The following is a 22423-nucleotide window of genomic DNA, read 5'->3' as shown; positions in this document are numbered from 1 at the left end:
TTAGTGGTTCTTAATTACTACTAATTTTCTTCTTCTTCAGCGTCGCCCCATGTGTTAAGGGATTGGATTGCGTCTATCTAATCCTTGACGTCAAGGATCCCTTAACACGTTGCATCTCCTCACTCGTGTGAGGATCCCTTAACATGATCGATTGTGTGAGGAGATGGAATTTGAATTTATATTTAAAATATGTTCACAGGAAGGATAGATTTGTTATAGATTGCTGCTGGGAGAGTTATCTTAAACTCTCTTGAAATTCAAACTTAAAAAACAAGATCAGATGGTAGTTGTTTTCATTTTTTTAATCTTATTATTCTTATTATGCCCCCCCATCCCATTAAGCTGCATTAAAGGGATTTGAGCCCTTCATTTGATAGGCCCCATCATTGCGATAATATGGCACAAAATCAGTTTTATTTTTCTAATCAATGACTTCCACATTGTTATTTAATCCATGAATCTTGCTGTCCATCACAAATACTGCGCAACACGATAATATGGAACCTCCTGCGCATCGCGCTAAAATCAAGGGAAACAGGGGGTGTGGCAATATCAATCCCATGGTCTGATATTTTTACACTTCTTGTTTGATATTTCCTCCCCCAGCGTTTCCCCTTATTTTAGTGTGTTGCACGGGAGGTTCCTGCGCAACGTTGCGACCCACCTAGTTGCGTTATAATAACCAGCGTTTAAAAACTCCTTGACTCGATAAGGAACTCGGCCGAGTCGACTCCTTTTTACCTTAGCCAAGTTCCGAGTTGCACCACATCAGCATTCCGTATTTTGCTCTACAGAGTCAATAAACTCGATTCTTTGACTTTCCCGAATTATGACCATGTCAACCGCGTTATTGGCCGCGTCCGCACCGAGTCGACAAGGATTTTTCTTGACTGCATTCCGCGTCACATCCGCGTTTAACACTGATAATAACCATTGATCAAAGGCTCTCTTTACATCATTTTCATTATGAAAATTGCTAAAAAATAGTACATATTCATTTGTAACTCGTTAGTCATTAGCATAGAGGCTTGATATTGATCCGACGATCCTTGCTCATTGAACGATCATCAAGGCACATTTAGGCCTTTATCGGTTTATTTATCCTACAGATGAGTTGACGTCATTGTCGCTCAGATCAACGGTCACTATCGCACATGGATGTCAGGCTGCAGATATCATCTTCTCAATGTTTCTTTTTGTGATTGCAGAACACGAGAGAGGGATGAAGGAGTGCAGAGAAAGAGAAAACTGAAATGAAAAATGACGGTGGAAGAAAAACAAAAGCAGGAGGACACATGCTAAGCGAGGAAAAGAGTGGGACCCACATCGCTTACGTTCTTTCTGAAATCTCTCTTACGTGTCGTTCACTTGTTTCCCCTCCTTTGCATGGCAACCGAACACTATTCTCCGTCATTCCGCAACTAAGACCACCGCTTTTCCTCTGTTTTTTTTTCCTTCAAATCTCTCTCCCCCTCCTTTACCCTTCTCCTCCTCCACGCAATGGAGAATTCCTCGGCAATTAATCGCTTCATTTTCCTAATATTTTTCTCTCTGTTACTTTCCAAACCCACCATTAGCGGGCGAGCTGGAACTCGACTAAATCCATGGGACTCTGTAATTCGAATGCCGACAGAATCGGGAGAAGAAGGGGATGAAATCGGGACGAGGTGGGCCGTTCTGGTTGCGGGTTCTAAAGGTTATGGAAATTACAGGCACCAGGTAAGTTGATAACAGCACACCCTTCATGTTAATAGAAAACCCACTACTCTATTAAAGTCCTTTGATTGATTGATTGTTTATCTGTAGGCGGATATTTGTCACGCATATCAGTTACTGAAGAAGGGGGGTCTTAAGGAAGAAAATATAGTGGTTTTCATGTATGATGATATTGCCACCAATGATTTAAACCCTAGGCCTGGTGTTATTATAAATCATCCCCTAGGCGAAGATGTCTACTCGGGCGTGCCTAAGGTTCAAGAGAATCACTTTTTTTCTTCTTTATTCTGGTTTTGGTATCTTAAATTGATGTGTAATGATGTTAGAAGAAAACCATGGGTTTTCGTGTTTTTTTTTTTTTTTTTCCCTGTGATAGGATTACACAGGGGAGCAAGTAAATACAAAGAATTTATACGCGGTGCTCCTTGGCAATAAGAGCGGTGTTGAAGGTGGAAGCGGGAAGGTCGTGGATAGCAAAGCAAACGATCGGATCTTTGTGTACTACTCTGATCATGGAGGTCCAGGAGTGCTTGGTTAGTTTTAGATATTGTCTTCCTTCAAGTTGTTTCAATTCATTTGTGTATTCCTAGTTTTAGATATTGTCTTCTTTCATGTAGTTTCAATTCATTTGTGTATTTCTTAGTTCTAGTTTTTTGGGTAAAGCCTTGCTGCACATTCTACTTAATAAAGTCCTATAGAATATGGTGTGTGGCCGTGTAGTCCAGTATTTTTCCTAAAGGACTGCACGGTCCACTTAACGGGATGATCAGAACCGTTCATTTGTTGGGCCACAACATAAATAGGGTGTGCCTTCCATAGATGATCCTAACCCTCTGATCTATTAAGGGACTGCACATTATGGAAACCTATATTGATCGGAGGGTTAGTATCATCCTATGGGAATGAGTTTTGGGGCACTGTGTGGCCCAACAAATGAATGGTTTGGATCATCCCGTGAAGTGGGCCGTACTGTCGTTTGGCAAGGGTGAAAGTCATATATACTTGTTGGAATACGTTTAAAAACTTCCTGGTACTCAAATGGACTCTCTTTTGCCTAGGGATGCAACTCGGGCTGGGTTAACTCGGTTTTACCTTGGGCAAATTCTTGTCCATTAGAATTGTAATGTTGCTATATTGATTACTTTTCCTCTTGAGTTTAGGAATGCCCAATATGCCTTTCCTCTATGCTGGGGATTTCATAGAGGTTTTGAAGAAGAAACATGCATCCAAAAGCTACAAAAAGATGGTGAGTTATATCTTGTTTGCTTAGAACTAGTGTGTTGTACCTTCTTTTCATTCATGGCTACTTCAAATCTGTAGTTTAGAAAGGGAATCCTTTATCATAGCTGAATGGTAGCAGCGTATATGTGTAGGTTGTCTATGTGGAAGCATGCGAAAGTGGTAGTATTTTTGAAGGATTGATGCCAGAAAATCTGGACATCTATGTGACAACGGCTTCCAATGCAGAAGAGAGCAGTTTTGGGACTTACTGTCCTGGAATGGAGCCCCCTCCTCCTCCAGAGTTCATTACTTGCTTAGGAGACCTGTATAGTGTTGCATGGATGGAAGACAGGTTTGGATTGTTTGTTATATGTTGCACTTTTTTCTAAATTTTTTTAATAGTACTAGCAACAACCATATTTACACATAAAAACCAAGGACACAGATAGGGGTGCACCTTGGGCCGGTTTGGGTCGGGTTTGAGGCCAAACCTCAACCCTAATCTGAGCAAACCCAAGCCTCAGGTCGAGGATGGTCAATCCTAACCCAACTCATCTCAGTCTCTCAACCCTAGGGTTGACTCAGGTTGGGTTAACGCCTAGGGCAAAAACAGAAAATTATTAGAAAACAGCACAACCTTAAAAATCATGATAAAATTAGGGATGAGGTCGGGTTGCCAAAGGCCTCAACCCTAGCCCAACCCGAAATTGAATTGGGTCGGCTTTTCCCAATCCCAACTCAACCCTATGAAATGCCAACTCAACACGAGCCGAAATCGGGTTAAACCCGTCAGGTTTGGGTTGAGCCCTATCCAAGTTGCACCCTAGACACAACCACAGGTGTCCATTGAAGACCCTACAAATCCATTATAACAAAAGAACAGGAGCTAATGCTGTAGAGTCAATAGTTAGAAATATATAGATAAGATGATTAGGAGCATTCGATTTGACATTGGCCGTCAAGGGGGGACGATGGTTTTGATCAAATATTTGTTGTGGGCTCATCCGTGCAAATATAGGCATCTTTTAGCTTCCTTTCTTTGGGCGAAAGAAGAAGAAAAAGAACAAGGGATAGTAAAATCCCTGCTGCTCTTTGTCTCTTTATTCCTTTCGATTCGGCAGCTGGAACCCTCGAATCTCCTCTTTTTGTCTCCCGCGCATCTGTTTCAGAGTAATAGATTCGGCAATCACGGATCAGGTAAAGGGAAAATTGGCTCTAGATAGATAGATATATTCTCTTTCCCTTTCCCTTTCCCTTCCCCCCAAGCACGCCTTTTTTTTCCATTTTCAAAGCTAAATTCCCAAATTGTATTAAAAGATTTTTCTCTGTTTCTCTGGAAAAATTATACCTGTAATTCTTCTGTTTGGGAAGGCCACGGTAATTGATATTCTTAATTGCATGAATCGTAGTAATAGAAGAAGCAGAAATTGGAGGAAAATTCGGATAACCTAAAAACATGGGTATGACTGAGACAAAACATACAAACTAAAAGGTCTTGTACACGCTTGGCGTATGTGATGACACTGATGAATATTGGTTACCTTTTCATGTTACATATAAAAAATTACTACATATTGGCATCGTCATTGTCCTTCATCTAGCTTCAGTTGACAAAGTCATGGGCAACACTAACCTACTAACCTGAAATTAATTAAATATGCCATGGGCAACACTGAATTCACACCATTTTCTCATTAGGCCCTTCTATGTATTACACCATCATCACACATGTCCTTATAACATTAATTATGTTAATCTTTTTGTGCCAGTCTCCAATTGTTCGATTTGGTGGCTTAGAGTTAAATCATCTGATTAGTCTGGAAAAGAATGTCTAACCCTTGGTGATTCATTATATTTCGTAAAAATATTGGTTTTAGATTTTCATTCCTTCAACAGTCATGGCTATGGCATCACCAACCATTGCCAAAGCTAGTGTTGCCTGATTCACTGAGCCTGGCGAAATTAAAAGAAAGATCGTCTCTACTTTTGCCAATTTGAATTTGCCAGATGTTGGTTTGTTGGTCTGGGGTTGCATGCTAATTTGGTATCGCAAATGGTCCAAGCCCTACGCAATATAATAATATATAGACAGAGTCAGAGCAAACCCAAATGCAGCCAATGAAATATGTACACCTCTTACAAATGAAATGACAATTATTTGCTACAATTAATGTGTCAAAGCCATATTTCTAGTTTTTCCGGCCAAGAACAATAGGTGAAGCGGTAGGATTAAGAAATGCGTCTACAATTGAATTTATGTTCATTTTCGTTTCAAAGCATTATATTTATATTGGTTTGATTTTTCTTATTAGCATTTTCCTTCTTTTTTTTTCTTTTTTCCTTTTGCAGCGAGATTCACAATCTAAAGGAGGAAACAATACAACAACAATATGTGACAGTAAGTTATACGTAGTTTAAGCATATGTTGTGTCATGATTGTAGTAGGGATGGGATAGTTTCTAAATAGTTGAATACAGATGAAACAACCACCTCTTTCTTGTTGTCCAAATGTAATCGTGCATTAGTCTTGCCATGTGCAAATTGAGTTAAGTAGGGAGATTCATTTTGTTCAGGTAAAAGACCGGACTTCCAACTACAACACTTACAATGGTGGATCTCATGTGATGGAATATGGGAACAAAAGCATTAAAGCTGAGAGGCTGTATTTATATCAAGGTTTTGACCCTGCCAATGAGAACATTAGCCAGAATACACTTCGCCATCATACTCATTTGGACGCTGTCAATCAAAGAGATGCGGATCTTCTCTTCTTATGGCAAAGGGTAAGCACTGATCTTTAGATTTCCAAAGTAACATCTGGGCAAAAGTCCCTGTACGTTAATCACCCTGAATTTTGAAATTATCTGAATTCCTCCCCTGAAGTAGTCAATTATCTTCAAATTCTTCAAAGAAAAAAAGTATAGAAGCTTCTTAAAGTTTCTAAAACTTGGCATAGTTTAATGATCATTTAAATTAGAAAGATGAGAAGGATAATATACATTAGATATTTCATGATTAATCATATTCCCGGAATAGGCATTGACCTATATATACTTGTTTGGTCATTTATAAAGGTCAACAGATTATTTTTCCATCAGTTTATGGTTCTCTAATTTCTTTTTTTTAATGTTCATGAAATGGCTGATTGTTGAAATGCCCAACATTTACTTGCTCTTATGGAAAATGATGTTAAACGTTTTTGGAAAGATTTTATGTCACACCCCGGCACCACTGGGTAAATATTGTTCGGTTCTGGGTTTTCCCACCCTCCCCGGTTTTGTTTTCCAGCAGCACTAATTGTGCCCGACCCACTCCGCGGGGCCACCCCTTGGAGATGCTGAAAACGTATCTACACAGGGATAAAGTGAGTTCACATATATAGCCCGGGAACTTTCTCTCCCTTTCCAATGTGGGATCTTACAATCCACGCCGGCCCAACTTCCTCGCTGGGACACCGTACTGTGGGAGGTACGGCTCTGATACCATTTTGTCACACCCCGACACTACCGTGTAAATATTGTTCGGTTCTAGATTTTCCCACCCTCCCCGGTTTTGTTTTGCAGCATCACTAACCGTGTCCGACCCCCTCCACGGGGCTCACCCCTTGGAGATGTTGAAAATGCTTCTACACAGGGAGAAGGAGAGTTCACATATATAGCCCACGAACTTTCTCTCCCTTTCCGAGGTTTTGTTTTCCAACAGCATTAACCGTGCCCGACCCACTCTGTGTTGCCAACGCCTTGGAGATGCTAAAAACACGTCTACACAGGGAGAAGGAGAGTTCACATATATAGCCCTGTAACTTTATCTCCCTTTCCGATGTGGGATCTTACAATGGTGGGAAAACCCAGAACCGGACAATATTTACACAGTGGTGTTGGGGTGTGACAAAATGGTATCGAAGCCATACCTACGGCAGTATGGTGTGCCAGCGATGATGCTGAGCCGTAAGGGGGGGGTGGATTGTAAGATCCCACATTGGAAAGGGAGAGAAAGTAACCGGGCTATATATGTGAAATCTCCTTCTCTCTGTGTAGACTCATTTTCAGCATCTCCAAGGGGTGGGCCCCGCGGAGTGGGTCGGGCATGGTTTGTGCTGCTGGAAGACAAAACTGGGGAGGGTGGGAAAACCCAGAACCGAACAATATTTACACAGTGGTGTCAGGGTGTGGCAAAATGGTATGGTTAGTGCTGTTGGAAAACAAAACTGGGGAGAGTGGGAAAACCCAGAACCGGACAATATTTACACAGTGGTGTTGAGGTGTGACAAAATGGTATCACAGCCGTACCTCCCGCAATACGGTATGCCAGCGAGGACGCTGGGCCCTAAGGAGGTGGATTGTAAGATCCCACATCAGAAAGGGAGAGAAAGTTCCCGGACTCTCCTCCCTGTGTAGACGCATTTTCATCATCTCCAAGGGGTGGGCCCCACAGAGTGGCCTGGGCATGGTTAGTGCTGCCGGAAAACAAAACCGGGCGAGGGTGGGAAAACCTAGAACTGGACAATATTTACCCAGTGGTGTCGGGGTGTGAAAAAATGGTATCAGAGTTGTACCTCCTGCAGTACAGTGTGCCAACGAGGACGCTGGGCACTAAGGGGGGTGGATTGTATGATCCCAAATCGGAAAGTGAGAGAAAGTTACCGGGCTATATATGTGAACTCTCCTTCTCCTTGTGTAGACGCATTTTCAGCATCTCCAAGGGGTGGCCCCACAGAGTGGGTCGAGCACGGTTAGTGCTACTGGAAAACAAAACTGGCGAGGGTGGGAAAAACCAGAACAAGACTATTTACATAGTGGTGGTGTCGGGGTGTGACATTTTATACCAGGAAAGTATCATAGCCAACCATTTTGTTTAATTCTAGTAAACAAGTTTTGTAGATTATCATGGACAAGCAAAATAATTGGGACATGGCTGAACATAAGGGACACAATGAGAGGGTGGAGGCTAGACAGCTACATAGAAAATGCCATCTAGTAGAGTGGCATCTCGGAGCATAGATGATGCATCTTCTCTACAGTCAACCCAAAAAAACTATTTTACATTGCCTGATAGGCAATGCTGCCGGATTAAGATATAGGAAATGCTTCAACAGTAACCATTTACTACGGAATGGCATATATTTCAAAAAAGGTGCAAGCCCATTCTGTTGGGAAGCACAATTCTCCAAATTGTATAGGGTGCTTGTATTAAGAAAATTGAGCCTTATTCGCAAAGAGCACATTTACTGTAAAAGTCACATTGTTTTCGTGTTTAAGTGAAACTTCCATATTGGGACCTAAGGTTGGGATATTATATAAGGTTTGGTTGTAGACCATTTGTATCACCTTATAATCTTAATGTGAAGGTCTTTGATTGTTTTCACCCTTATGTAGGCATCATTGCCAAACCACATAAAATCTCTCATGTTCTTGTGTCTCCTTGTTTGACTTGCTCTGTTTTATTTTTCTTCTCATGGACCCTAGATAGTTCGTCTTTCACAATAGAATGTACCATTGGAGTTGGACAAAGCACTCCATCAATCAATTGACCAAGGACCACTGATCCTAGAGCCTTTGTTGATGTCCTAGGATTGTAAATAAAGAACATAATTCCATGCCTAAACCTATTCTGTGGAGATTGGGAGACTAAAGATACAACCCAACATAGGTGAAGGATGATGCAAGCTAGCATTAGTCCCAAGAGATAGAGGTTGGTTTTCCATATCCACCTATGCATTGTATGTATGTGTTTTGCATCCACTATGTGCGGATGGTCGCTGGGTTTTATACTGTGTAGTGCTGCTGAGTTGTAAAGCTGGTTCTTGGATACTGTATGCCTTGGTATACTTTTTTGCTGAAAAAAGTGATGTCATTCCTGTGTCAAGGCACTCGAGGATATTTGCCTTGCTCACATTATCCTTTATGAATGAACCCCCTCTAAGGGGAGCTCTAAAGATGAAAGCTGATTTCACTTCATCTTTTTGCTAGCCTCAATTACTGCTTCATAAAGGAAAGGTTCCCTTCCAAGTAGAGTTTTGAGCAAAAAAAGTTCGAGCGAAGATGGTCTGATGGGGACTACATGAAGAAAAGAAGACTAGGGGAGTTGTTCTTCACCACTCTCTCAAGTGGGGCCAAGTGGACCACCTACTCCTTATTGAGGTACCAAATGAAGGTGAAAGAGAGACGGGGCAGTTCTATCGTTGACTGGTTTGACCATGGTCAAACAATCATGGGTGACAAAAGAGTCTTTCTTTACACTTGGGGCCACGTGTGGTTGATATAGTAGTTTCTATTATGGGTTAAGAATTTTAGTGTTATTGCTTAGAGTTAGTTTCTAATTTGGAGTTCCTGTTTTGGTTGATTGAATTTATTGGAGTAGTTTTCTATTATGTAATGACTATTGTTGGTAGGATTAGGAATATTAGGGGAAGTCTTGTAGAAACTCTAGGTTGTTTGGGATTTTGGGTTTTCAATTTAGATTGGAGAGTACGTATGTCATTCGAAGGCGGGCCACGTCGCTAGAGATTATCCATAAAATAAAATGAAATTGTTTTCAACCAAGCATTCATCTTCGAAGACATTGGCATTTGCAATCCATTTTAGTTGCCTTGTTTAGGGTTAGCAATGGGATAAATACCCATTACTTGGCCTGGAGACAACAAGGGAAACATATGGAATAATATTGACATGGAGACCTTGATTCATCAATGTAGTGGTCTCATGTCATTATACTGTCATACAATTTCTGTGAGACTAAACTCAGTTAACAAAGGGAAAAAAGATTTTACTCTTATGCTCTGGACTAAATTATTTGTTTGCATAATGTTCGCCCTTTAGGTAACATAGCTGATATTTTGCTGTCATTTTTTATCCCATTTTCCAGTTTTCACCCAAGGTTGGTTTGTATCATGAAATTCAAGCAGCGATACAATTTCGACAAATTCTTCAAGAAAGCGTTTTTTTAGCAGATCTCTTCCTGGGTAGTTTTATCCCTTAAAATGGAGGTTTGTGCAATCTATGATGATTCTCATGATTTCTCATGTTTTTTCCCTGCCTTCCAGTACAAACAATTGGGGGATGGATCTGAAAATAAGATGAAAGCGCTCAAAGAGATCACAGAGGTGATGACGCACAGGATGCATCTTGACCACAGCATCGAGTTTATCGGGAAGCTTATTTTTGGATCAGAAAAAGGTCCTTCCATTCTCAAAACAGTGAGGCCATCCGGTCTGGCCCTCGTTGATGACTGGGGTTGCCTGAAAGAAATGGTAAGAAAAATTATTTTTTCATTTCATTAGATGGTAGTGGCGTCACTTGTTAATATTATGTTGGTTTAATCTTGTTACCTGGAAAAATGAAAACTTCACTAATGGATTTTCTAGGAGGAACACGAAGGGTAGTCTAATTGGTGCACTTGCTAGTTCCACCTGACCATTAGGCCATGTTTTGCGGCCATGAATTTTTTTTTTCCACAGAATATTGGCTTTCCAAGTGTTGAGAGAGGGGGGAAAGGAAGGTGGGAGACGAACAGAATTGAGAGGGCATGAGTGAGGAGAGGGTGAGAAGTGGCTGAAAAATAGAGAAAAATAAAACTCTATTTTGAATAGGAGGAATGCTATACTAAACTGAATGTAGCCCTTGCAAAAACTAGCCACAAGGGCGCCCCCATTGGATCCACATCACCAAAGGGCATTTTTTATTCCTTTTACATTTTTCATTGCAGTTATGCCCTATGGTGATGCGGATCCAATAGGGGAGCTCTTGTGGCTGGTTCTTGCGAGGGTGCCCTTCAGTCTAGCATTCCTCCTATTCAAAATAGAGTTATTTTTCCTTATTCTTCTGCGACTCTGCATCATCTCCTCTTGCCCTCTCTCTCTCTCTCTCTCTCTCTCTCTCTCTCTCTCTCTCTCTCTCTCAACACTTGGTAAGCTAATGTTCCACGAAAAAGATTTCGTGGTTGCCAAACATGGCCCCAATTTTCTCCAATGGGCAATTAGGTGTGTAGATGTCGCATAATTTGGTATCCGTTTTCATATTCGTCCCACGATCTGTTTGATTTTAGACAAAGACTGGTGTATTTGAGTCGTATTGCCTGGCATTCAATAAGTTTATTACACCCATTTTCATCATACCTTGAAAGAATTCCAATTTTCACCAATACAGAACAGTTCATGCCTCTGAACAACGAACTTTGTACCACAGGTTCAAGTGTTTGAGTTGCACTGTGGTTCGCTTACTCAACATGGCATGAAATATATGCGGGCATTTGCAAACATCTGCAACAGGGGAATCTCAAAGGATGTTGTTGAAGAGGCATGTATGGGTGCATGTGGCAGTTACTTTTCAGGATCCTGGAGCCCATCAAGCCATGGCTATAGTGCTTGATCGTAGTGAAACTGCTGGTTTTTTGTGAGTTGGATTCTGAGTTTTTTGGGGGGGTTTGTAAAGAAAGTATCTTACCTGGTATATGGAATAAGCAAGTTCATATCATATTGCAGGTGTTGTTAATACCAGTGTATATGTTAATATTTACTGCAGGGAGTATCTTAGGTTGTCACTGGGTCTCTAAACTATTTAATGTGTGGAAGGAAATACCCTCTAGGAAACAACTTATATACTGAAACTTTTTTTTTTATCCCGAGTATTTTTGCCATTTGTGAAGGGGGTTTAGGTTATCTAAACTGGTAGGATTTTAGTTGTCTGAAGTAAACTTCTAAAATCGGCGTAAGGTTTTTAATGTGGGATATGTTATTTAGCGGAATATCATTTAGAACAGGCTTCTTTGATAACTTCATTTGAGCTACATCCAGGAGCTTTCTCTGTGTAGATTTCGTCTGGTACATCCGGGTATATGGATCCCACGGCTCAAAAGTACAGCAGGGCCCACATGAATGGATGATCTAAACCATTCACTTTCATGGCCCCTGACATAGATAGGATGTGCCCAAGGGGCCCCATTTTTGGATGTCACTGTAGGATTGTCTGATCCTCTCCTATGGCTAAAATTATAAATAAGCAACAGTTCACATTCAACAAAACAATATGCATTCTTGGATGTTTTGATTACATGATCACCATTAGTTTTGGGATATTAGGAGATCCAATGCAAAGGCTATCAAATGAACGGTTAGGATTAATCAAAGTTGTGTCCCACTAAATTGTAGTGGCCTTGGGCCCTAATGAAGCATTCCTGCATGTTTCATATACATAGGGACAAGAATAGTGCAGATAGTTGATATGAGAGACAAGATTAGTGATGTAGAATGTCGAGTGGTTGTAGTGCTTGGTTGTCAATGAATAGGGAAATGAGGGTGTCATTATTAAAATTGGCAGGCAACATACTTACAGATTAGTGCCATTATAAAACCAAAACGACTTCACATATTCTACACCCATCAAAAACCCAACCACCGTCTTTGCCTTAGTCTTCTATTAGTATTTTGAGATAATTCCAATTAAGGTTATTCCTTAAAAGAGTTTTTATATGATGCCCGACCGTCAAATTTACAAGGGCAGGGTGGCAAAACCCTGCCCATTTGATTTTTGATCTAAAAGAGAAGTCAAAATTTTGATTTTTGATCTAAAAGATAAGTAAAAGAAGATGGTTTGACCAAATAGAAAATCAAAGGGCAGGGTTTTGCCACCTGCCATTGTAAATTTGACGGTCGGCCACCATAGAAATTCTCTTCCTTATATTGACCATTTGCTCAACTAGAAAATGAGAGTTAACATACGATGCTACTGGCCAGGCATTACATCATTACATTACGCCTCTTTGATTAGATCAACACATGGTTTTCTAGTATTGATTTGACTAGAATTTGATAAAAATGTACCATGCCATAAAGTCTAACGGATCCAACCAATCAAAGGTGTGCCAAATGGGGATTCGTAATTTACTCTTCACACATATGATGATGTGCTTATGGACCAATTGACCCTGACAAAATGGTCTGAATAATCTGGGTTGAATTGTTTTGTTGGTGAGGTTGTATTTGGGCTATCTATATATGGTGGGGCCAATGAGATGAACGATCTAGATCATCATTCGGACATCCATCATCATGAAAACAAAAATTAGTTTCAATCAATTTTAAAACTTCAATCTAGGTTTGATGAAAAGATAAAAACATGCAACTGAAAAATCAAACAAAGACACGGATAGAGTACAAGAGATTTACATGATTGGTTAGGTTCTGTAACTACATACACAGGGGGAAGGAGATCTAAGAACTTCTACTATAAGCGCAGATTACAAAGTATAAGTAAGACCTTATATAAAATCCCAACCCTAATTCCAATGTGAATAAGTTTCACTCCAACAAGAAAACTATAAAATAGAAATAGGGAAATGATATCAGCATAACATGTTTTAATAATTGCACAAACATGGTTGTGCTGTTATCATTTCCCTATTTATATTACAAAGATGTCCCCATTATGTGCTTTCCGACTGGAGTTTCACTGGCCCTTCGGGCCTACAATGCAGTAAGAGTTGTGCATAGGAATGTACATTGGGATAAAGAAGGTGCAAAAAGTTTTTTTATTTTTTTTGGGATTTTCTAGGAAATTTCACCGAAAGCCATGTTGTGTCTCAGTTTTGCAGGAGAGAACAGCCACACAGGTTTATTTTTTTAGCAGATTTTTGTCTTTTTCTGCATCTGAGGTGAGGTGGGTGTCCTCACCTCCAAATGGTTTTCCACAAAATTGCCTAGAAGTCCTCTGGGTTCATTGTTCTTGCGTCACACCATCATACAAGTGGCTGTTAGTGGATGATTGAAGCAGTGGCTGTTTGTGGATGATTGAAGCTCCATAGTGGGATATGCCATCAATGGGTCATTGTACAAAATTCATACTGCCGAAGGTCTGTGATAGGATGTTCTGATTTTTGATTGGATATAGGAATAGCTTTTATTCGACCTATATTTCCAAGGAAAACGAGTTTTATAGCATTTGGGTAACTTAATTTTATGGAAAATTTGTCAAGAATAATCATTTTTCCATATTTTTAAGGAAAATTTAAACCATTCTCGACCCTGTATATTTTTTCCATGGAATATTCCTTTCCAATAAAAATCTTTAGCCTAGGGTCATCCACTCGTACAACCACGTTATGCATGTATTCCTCCTGGGTACTAAGTACTTCACTAGAAAATATTCTAAATTGAGGCCCGGTTTAGAAGTCTGATGGGAAATTTTTTTCTCTAGAATTTTTTTTTCTTTCCACGATTTAGAGGGAATTGATATAATTATAATTAATTTAGAGGGACATCATTGTAAATCGAAGGTAAAGTAAAATTGAATAGGGCTGGTTGAAGTTATGTTTTTTCGTGTGTAAAAGTAGGAAAATTTTAGAAAGATTTTTATTTCCAGAAATTTCCTGCAATCCAAATGGGGCATAAGTGCTGGATTGTGGGGGTACCGAAACAAAGTTGAAGGAGCTATCACTATCAGCATCCAAATTGCCAAAAGGAAAAAAAGAATCAAATGGCTGGAGCCATGGAAATTGTGCTGTAAGCACAATCAGTGCAGACCATAAAAAAGAAAAGAAAAGAAAAGCACAATCAGTGCAGACCATACAAAGAAAGAAAGAAAGAAAAGCATAATCAGTGCAGAATCTGCAGTAGTTGTTTAGGTCAATTACCTTCCATAACATCCCAATCCAGAGGGGAGCAGTGACCACCACTTCCAAAGTCCTGTAGAACCACAATCTCAAAGGATACTTTTAATTTTTGTGTTACAAAATTCAAGGAAGAGGAGGAGAGCTAGGAAGTTGAGCCCATGGCTTAAAATCTCGGTTTTGGTAACCGTTTTGGACCCCACCGAAAACCGATATTTTGTTACACTTTTAATTTTTTTTAATAATAATGGCATTTAAAAGGAATTTCGGATCAAAATTACCAAAATTTCTGAACGAAATACAAAATTTGGGTCGAAATTTAAAACTATGATAGACGCCCTTGATTATTAGTGGTTTTTTGAGATACTTGTTCTTCCACTTTTTCTTAGATTCCAAGGATAGGTCTTGTCTTTGTTCTCCTGGTCTACTTTTTCTTAGATTGCAAGGATAGGTCTTGTCTTTGTTCTCCTGGTCTGCATCCCTATTCAGTGTTCCTGTGCTAGGGTTAGTTTTTTGTATGCTGATTGTAATAGCTTTCACATCATCATGACCCAGTAGGGGTCCCTGCCAAACCCCTGCTTACCAGTAAAAAAAATCTGAGAGAGACATCCCCTTTTAAAACAACCCACCCTTTCGAACCACCTATTCAATTCCTTCCTCTACCCAGAAAGCAAATCACGAAAACGACAACAAAAATAAAGATTCATTTCTAATCCCTCGAGAAAAATAATATTTCCATTTTAACAACAAATTCATCAATAAAAATCCTATCTACATCACTAATCCCAACTTTCCACAACCAAAACAGAGAAAAAAAAAAAAAAAAACTACAAATTAAATCACTAATCACAGTTGTCATCAGAACCGACGATTCAAGGCTAGTTTCAGGCAACTCTCTCCAGCAATCTTGGTCTTCACGTCCTCAAACTCAGATATCCGGCAAGGAATAGTAATTCCACCCGGATGGTGGAAACCGAACTCCTTTTCAGCCTCTTTAAGGAGCTCTCCAAATAAAGGGTGATTAAAGTAAATCACAGGCACCAAAACCCTGTGAGGATCATCGTCCTTCTCACCCACATAAACGGCCAGATGTCCTTTCGGGACCGACACCGGTTTAGACTCAAACCGGTTCTGATCCAATAGGGAGTAGCCCAGAGGTTTTGACCGGTTCGATAAACAGAGCTTCGTCGTTAAGCATTTGCCCCACTTGCAGATTTTCGTCATCATCTTGCTTTTTCCATGGTCCTGATCATTTAATCGCATATACCCAGAAGATTTACACTTGGGTTTGAGAACCCTCCTCCAAAAACCGAGGAGCTTCCGTCCTAGCCTAAAACCCCTGGTTTTCCTCATAGGATAATATAAGAGGAGTGCGATTACTAATAAAAGAGAGGGAAGAAGAAAAGGGAAGAGGGAAAAAGAAGGGGTGTTGTTCAAGAAAAGGGCCAAGGGTCTGCGGTGGATATGGTGAGATGGAATAGGGTTAGACAGATATCAGAAAGGGAAGATGGAATGTTAGTCATGGTTAATTAATTTCTACTCTACCATGTCCTTCTCTCCATCTCCTCATTTCCTTTATCCTCCTCCTCCTCTCTCTCTCTCTCTATTGATATGTCTTCGTGCAGATGAGTTGAAAAATGGTTTTTGGAATGATTTTCTTGTATTTACAAAGCTGTTTATATAAGGAGATTTGTGTTGGAGGGTCAAAGGTAGAAGAAAGAAGAAGAAGCAAAGGGTCGGAACATCGCATAGAGAGGAAGGAGGAAGGAGAGGATTGACTTGAGAGATATAGAGGTGGTCAAGGGTCAGCTATGAGAAGTTTCTCGGCTATCGCGCCTAGGCTAAGTGGCATGTTTTTAAAGGCGTGGTGTTTGGAATTTGTCCTTGCGGGTAGAAATGTTTTTATACAAACGAGGATTTCGAAAATCGCTTTCCCGTTGCCCGCGGAGTCTTGCCTTCCTTTATTCGTTATTATAATTAGGTGTAGTGAAATTCTAATATTACCCTTATGGACATTAACTTAGGAAAAATAAATAGTCGGGTCACATACATATGGCACGCATATTTTATCTCTTTTACTACAGAAATTGGGTTGATTTACGAGAGCGAAACGTTTTTATAGAAACGCGGATTCGGAAAATTGTGGTCGCCTCGCCTGCTTAGGCATGCCTATTTGGATCCATGGTTTTAAATTTGGACCGAAATTTCGGATTTCGGTGGAGACCAACACAGAAATCACACTTACCTGAAACGGTATTTTATTTCGGCCGAAATTTCGTTTTTTTCTGAAATTTCACCCAAAATGTCTGTTTTTTTTAATTTTTAATTTTAATATTTTACCTAAATTACCTAAATTTTATATCAAATAAAATACTATTTTCTTTGTTCAGCAGGGTTTTGGCCGAAATTTCAATTTCCGGGGGGTCCGAAACCGGTATCGAAACCGAAAGTTAAAACCTTGTTTGGATCGACCATGCTGGATTGCAGGAGTGACTTTCTTGAAAAGTTTGGAATTTCTCTTGAATACATATCTAGAATTTCATGCTTTCCCATTGTTGGAGTTACTTTCTCGAAAATCAGCCACAAATGAATAAGACAAAATCCATTGAAAAGTCAGCGTGGCTGCTCTCTCAGGCAACAGCCAGAAAAGCCAGTCCACGAATGCCTTCTGCGAGGGTCTACCATCTAGCTCAGTACATACTTATTTTAAATTATAATTATATTCTTTTGGTAGCTAATATAGTTAATAAAAAAAAGTTATAAATAAGACGAATGCTAAACTCAATGCCGCCCTTGCAAAAATGGGATGAAGGGGCGCCCCCATTGGATTCAGATCACCATTGTGCATTGTGTACCAAGTGTGGAACCAAACAAATAGCCTTTTCACACCTTAGAAATCTTCATTCCTTTTATTTTTATTTTTATTCTTTAAATGGCCAAACTACTCTCCCATACCATGTGGCATGTGGGATTTGTTCTATTCCACTCTTGGTCTCCTTAGCAGGAATCTTACCAAAACGCTAGAAAACTCTGATTTGAGTTAATGCAGAGTTAGATTGAGTTATTGTAGATGTTTATATCAAGATGAGATTCAAGTGATAGAAAGGATTCAAGTGATGGAGAGAAAGAGATCAGTTATAGCGAGGGAGAAAAGCTCTCAAGAGAAGCACACGATTTTATAGATCACCCACATGATGTGGATGTGGCCAGGTTGCATTCGGCACCCATTGTCCACCCGATTTTGTCCACCTGATTTTTAGGTTCCGTAAAACAGTAAAAAGAGAAACAAAAAAAAAACTATCACGTTTTACCTATTTTGTGGCTAATGACTCAGGAGTCGGTGTGGAAGATTCTCACCACTTCTTTTTTTCCCCATGTAGTAAGAGAGACTTAGAAGCCATGCTGAACACGCTCGAAATAACTCGTAAATCACTCAATCCAAGCCTCTCTAAGCGTTTGATAATTGATACGGTTTTTTATTTATTGGCAAGCTAGGGTTAGGCTGGACCCCTACCAGATTTATTGAAAAAAATGGCAAAAGGCATTACAACCTCAGGTAAGTAGAGCCACTGGCATCTTTTACAACAATTTCATTCAGCTGAGAGGGGATACTAGATGGATCTATGTCGTCTCCTTTGATTGGGCAATCAATTTTTGAAAGGAAATCTGCTGCCCTATTAGCTTCACGCCAGGTGTGGGTGAGTTTCCAATCGTCAAAATTCAGGAGTGGGTGAGTTTCCAATCGTCAAAGTTCAGGAGGGTGGTTTTTATAATCTCCAATATTGCTTTCTTTAGCCATGGACATTTATATTCAAGATTGAGAGTCTTAACTTATCCATTTGATGGCAATCGGTGAGAGAATTGGGATCACCCAACAAGTTTCATTTTCGATATCTCACCTCCAATATAAAAAAAACCCTATCCAATGAAGGGTCTGGATGACATTGTTGCGGTCTTGAGTGAGGGAAGCTTATGTATAAGCCTAGGTGGGACCCAACGTGGTATGGGAGAGGTTTAAAGGGCCTAACCTAACGCTTTCCATTAGCTATGTAGCTTTTGATGCATCAGTTAGGCACGTAACATCGTAACATTTGGTGTTGGAGTAGCCACCACATCACATGTTCAAGTCATGGAAGGGGCTTCCTAGAAAGGGATACTCGGTATAAAAGCCAGAGTAAGAGTTACCACATAGTGGACTACCGCAGAAGGGGTGACTGTGGAAAGGGCTACCCAGGAAAAAAGGCTATAGTGAAAGTGATCCAGTGAAGATAACGGATGCAGAGGTGTGGTGGAATGTTATGGTACTAAGTGGGATAGATCTTTATGGTGGAATGTTACGGTACTAAGTGGGGCCGTCTAGGTATGAAACTACGTGAGACCAAGCCTGTTATGGAACAAGTTTATCTGGGACAAGTCTATCTATCTTGTTCCATGGGAGAGATAGATAGAACTGATACCTGCTAGCTATGGGAAAAGAGACTGATAGTGGGATAGATCTTTATCTGGATCTGGTACATCTCGATATGCATCTGCATATGCTGGATCTATTGAATCTGAATTAGCTCAACCATCTTCTCCACCAATACTACCATAATCTCTGGAATACCCTTTTCGATTTGATCAAAAATCTTTTGTTTCATTTCATCTCTTATTCTGGGGGAAGGGAGACCCTCCAGGTGTTGAACGGCATCTCGACTATAGAGGCCATGGTAGCTAGAGCATCGGCTAGGTGGTTCTTGTCTCTAGGCACATGGACGAAAACCACCTCATAAAACAGTGAGACTAGGCGTTCGGCTAGCTCTTGATACGTATTATTGGTGAAGCCTGATCTCAGTCTAATCTGGAAAGTACTGTACACTCTACCCCGACTACGGCGGTCCCGCTTATCTTGAATTAGGGTTTTTTTTCTCTTTTTAGGGTATTTTTATACTGGGGGTAGTTTTGTACTTTCATGAATTACGAAACTAGTCACTAGTCACCACCACGTTTTGAAATAAGTAGATCCGCAGTCCGCACACATATAGCACCACCACGTTTTGATATAATGGCACTAAATCACTAGTCACTTTGTTTTACACTTTGCTAATTGGCTGATGAGAGTTTTTTAAAACTGCAATAGCCTTTGACAGCTGGTTAAAAAAGTGTAAAATATGGTGATTACGCCATAATAAAAAATGGTAGTGCGGATATCAATCCCAAAAATAGGGGTAAGGATTATGCTAGAGAAAACAAAGAAACACACCCGTAACACTAGTGACGTCTGTGTGTATGCTGCTACATCTCTGTTCTTACAAATGATTTATACTAGTGACATCTGTGTGTATGCTGTTACGCATCTGTTCTTACAAATGATTTATAACAGGACGCTTTAAAAACCTAGGAAAAAGGACAAAGAAGGAAATGCACGCCTCTGATCAGACCAGCCACCTCGTGAATGGAGACAAAAGCTGTTGTCTTCATTAACGAGGTGGCTGGATTGATGTGCGACAGACCAGCAACGAAAACCCTTTTTCGATGGGCAATAGCAATTCTCTTAAAATAAACGATTAAAAAGGAGGAGAAGGAAAGCCTTTCATTTTAAAGTGATTAAAATAAAAATAGTGGTGCTTGGAGCACACTAACAATGACAACTAAAAAAGTAAAAAAAAAAGGAGATTTTATATGGTGTAAGGCCTTACAACAATACGGCAGCAGCTTACTTTTTGAGCTTTTTGAGGAGCTGTTGGATCAAATGTCAAGGGTGGTACTTCCACGGTACAAAGGGCCTTATTGACGTAAGGCCTTACACCATATAATTTCTCTAGAAGAGGACAAGTGGTGTGTCCTTTATTCACTTCCATGAGTTTGTTTTTTAGTGAAAGACCAAAGGATTGGAAATTGCGTACTTGCTGTAATAGCATCGATAAGTAGAATATCTCAAGATCAGACATTGACTCAAAAAGGAAGGCAAAGACAAAGACCTTGAAGAAATACAATACAAACATAGCGCAAAGATATTAAATATCAAGAATTGTCTCATTCTATTATTCTACCGGTACTCTTTGATTGTTATATAAATATATGTTTAGATTTTATATTTCCACCCTCCCTACCTCCAATGGTACATGGTCGTACCCTCGTGTCTGCTTGTTTCGTAGATACGTCTCATAAGGACCCAAAATCAGTGTAGTTATTTTCTTCTAACGTGGCCCCCTTGATTAATATGATATTGTGCTGAAGTCGTCTACGGAAAAGTCGATTCAGAGAGTCTCTTACAAGTGGTCCACAATTGATCTATTGCCTGTGCTAAGAACCCACGGAAGGTGACTAGAAAACAGCTTTAGTCATTCATTGCACGAGAAATCACACATTCTGTGTTACAGGCCACAAGACAATGAAACAATAATATCAGCTTGCTAATTCAGTAATCAGATCCTATGATTAACCTAAAACAAAGCTGTGATCTAATATGATAGTATTTGATTAAGAATTAAATTCCAGCCAATTAATTGCAACCAGGAATTTTGATTACAAAAACCATCAGAGCCCAAGATCACTGGTTCAATCTAATTAGAGTCGGCAGATGTTAATATCATGACAAATTTTTAATCAACATTTCCCCAATAAGTCCACAGCAAAGACACACACAAACAGAAAAAAAAAGGATCCAAGCTTAGGTAAAGAAGATATGAAATACAACGTTGATGTTGATTTTGCATATACTAGTCAGCAGTCTCACATTTGAAACAAGTTTTTATTTTCTTTAATTGGACGATCTACTTTTCAAACCCTCACAAAGTTCCTTTGATTGCTGGGCTCTAGTATTATAATTCGTCTCTTAGATTTTAGTATGTCTACATTATCTCGTGCAAGTCATGGTAAGTAATACAAGCCAATGAATCTAAAACAAGTAACAAACTAATACAATCAACCTTGTATTATAAATGTTCACAGTGAAATGGGCGCTAGACCTTCCTCTCTAGAAGCAAGAAAAGTCATAGCAGGGAGATTGGTATAGTGTCTTTCAAGTGTCAGATTAGTACAAACGACATTGTTTGGAGTCTAAAAGAAAATTGTTTGAAAACTAACTTAGCTTAAACTACTGGTTTCTAATGTATTGTAATGGCAATGAGCCAATATGATACATTATTTTTTTATTAGCATTGTGTGACTGACTCATTCTGTTTTGGTTTCTTTAGTCTTAACCCTGTTAAAGGTCCTCTTTTAGATGCCAACAAAGTAGGTCCTCTTATTTACAGATAAAATTAAGGTCCTCTTTTAGATGCCAACAGAGCAGGTCCTCTTATTTACAGATAAAATTATCTTAATCTAATCTTGTTTGCAAATGAGAAATCAAGGCCTCTTTGGAAGTCATTAACTATATCATTTCTAAAACTAATATAACCATTATTTGCATATGATCACATTTACCCAAGTAATTTGCGTAGGATTTTTATTTCCTTAATTTATTTGAATGGTCTCGATCAATAAGGAACATATGCATATAATTACAAACTTGGAAATAAGTTGTAGAAATCAACTCCAAAATGAGAATCTTCTTAGAAGATTTCAATGCCCAATGCCAACCCGAATTATAAGGGGGAATTAAAGCCTATCAAAGAGAAATGATTGGATACTCACTAAGACCATAAGACAAACAAGAACCTTTTTTTATGCAAGCAAAGTCCATAAACAAGTCCATCAAGCCAAAAATTCAGATTTAAAAGGAGAAGAGGTGTGACCCAGATCCAAAAGAAGGCCAAAGGAGATGGAAACCTCATGCTTATGCTTCTATGGCGCTTATAGAGTTCTGCCCATAGTGAAAATTGGAGCATTAAATCACAATAATTTATGATTATTTTTAAGAATTCTAATTTACTTTTTGAGTAAAGTTTAAATAGGTTTT

At 39.5% G+C, this 22423-nt stretch overlaps 1 protein-coding gene and 1 pseudogene across 1 annotated transcript; one reads left to right on the top strand and one right to left on the bottom strand.

The window, feature by feature from the left end:
* Positions 1–1432: 1432 nt before the first annotated feature.
* Positions 1433–11551, top strand: BETA-VPE (beta vacuolar processing enzyme). The gene is made up of 9 exons (XM_077379350.1): positions 1433–1719; positions 1807–1971; positions 2093–2249; positions 2877–2962; positions 3090–3289; positions 5287–5335; positions 5511–5720; positions 9980–10186; positions 11121–11551. Exons 1-9 carry the CDS (start codon positions 1501–1503, stop codon positions 11301–11303), a joined length of 1476 nt encoding a protein of 491 aa, XP_077235465.1. The 5' UTR covers positions 1433–1500; the 3' UTR covers positions 11304–11551.
* A 3667-nt stretch (positions 11552–15218) lies between these two features.
* On the bottom strand, positions 15219–16412 carry LOC143877349 (auxin-responsive protein SAUR36 pseudogene; annotated as a pseudogene).
* Positions 16413–22423: the final 6011 nt, after the last annotated feature.

The sequence above is a fragment of the Tasmannia lanceolata genome, unplaced genomic scaffold (genome assembly GCF_043159265.1).
Source record: "Tasmannia lanceolata isolate RefF3 unplaced genomic scaffold, GAP_Taslan_0.1 ptg000005l, whole genome shotgun sequence".
In the NCBI taxonomy this organism is placed as follows: domain Eukaryota; kingdom Viridiplantae; phylum Streptophyta; class Magnoliopsida; order Canellales; family Winteraceae; genus Tasmannia; species Tasmannia lanceolata.
The sequence above is the reverse complement of the archived record's forward strand: the minus strand, read 5'-3'. Positions and strand labels throughout refer to the sequence as shown.

Bases quoted from the DNA above. Each gene is read 5' to 3' on its own strand.
- BETA-VPE (XM_077379350.1), top strand. From the start codon at position 1,501: ATGGAGAATTCCTCGGCAATTAATCGCTTCATTTTCCTAATATTTTTC. The intron at 5,721-9,979 runs GTAAGCACTGAT...CCTGCCTTCCAG, and splicing joins TTCTCTTCTTATGGCAAAGG to TACAAACAATTGGGGGATGG. The intron at 10,187-11,120 runs GTAAGAAAAATT...TTTGTACCACAG, and splicing joins GGGGTTGCCTGAAAGAAATG to GTTCAAGTGTTTGAGTTGCA.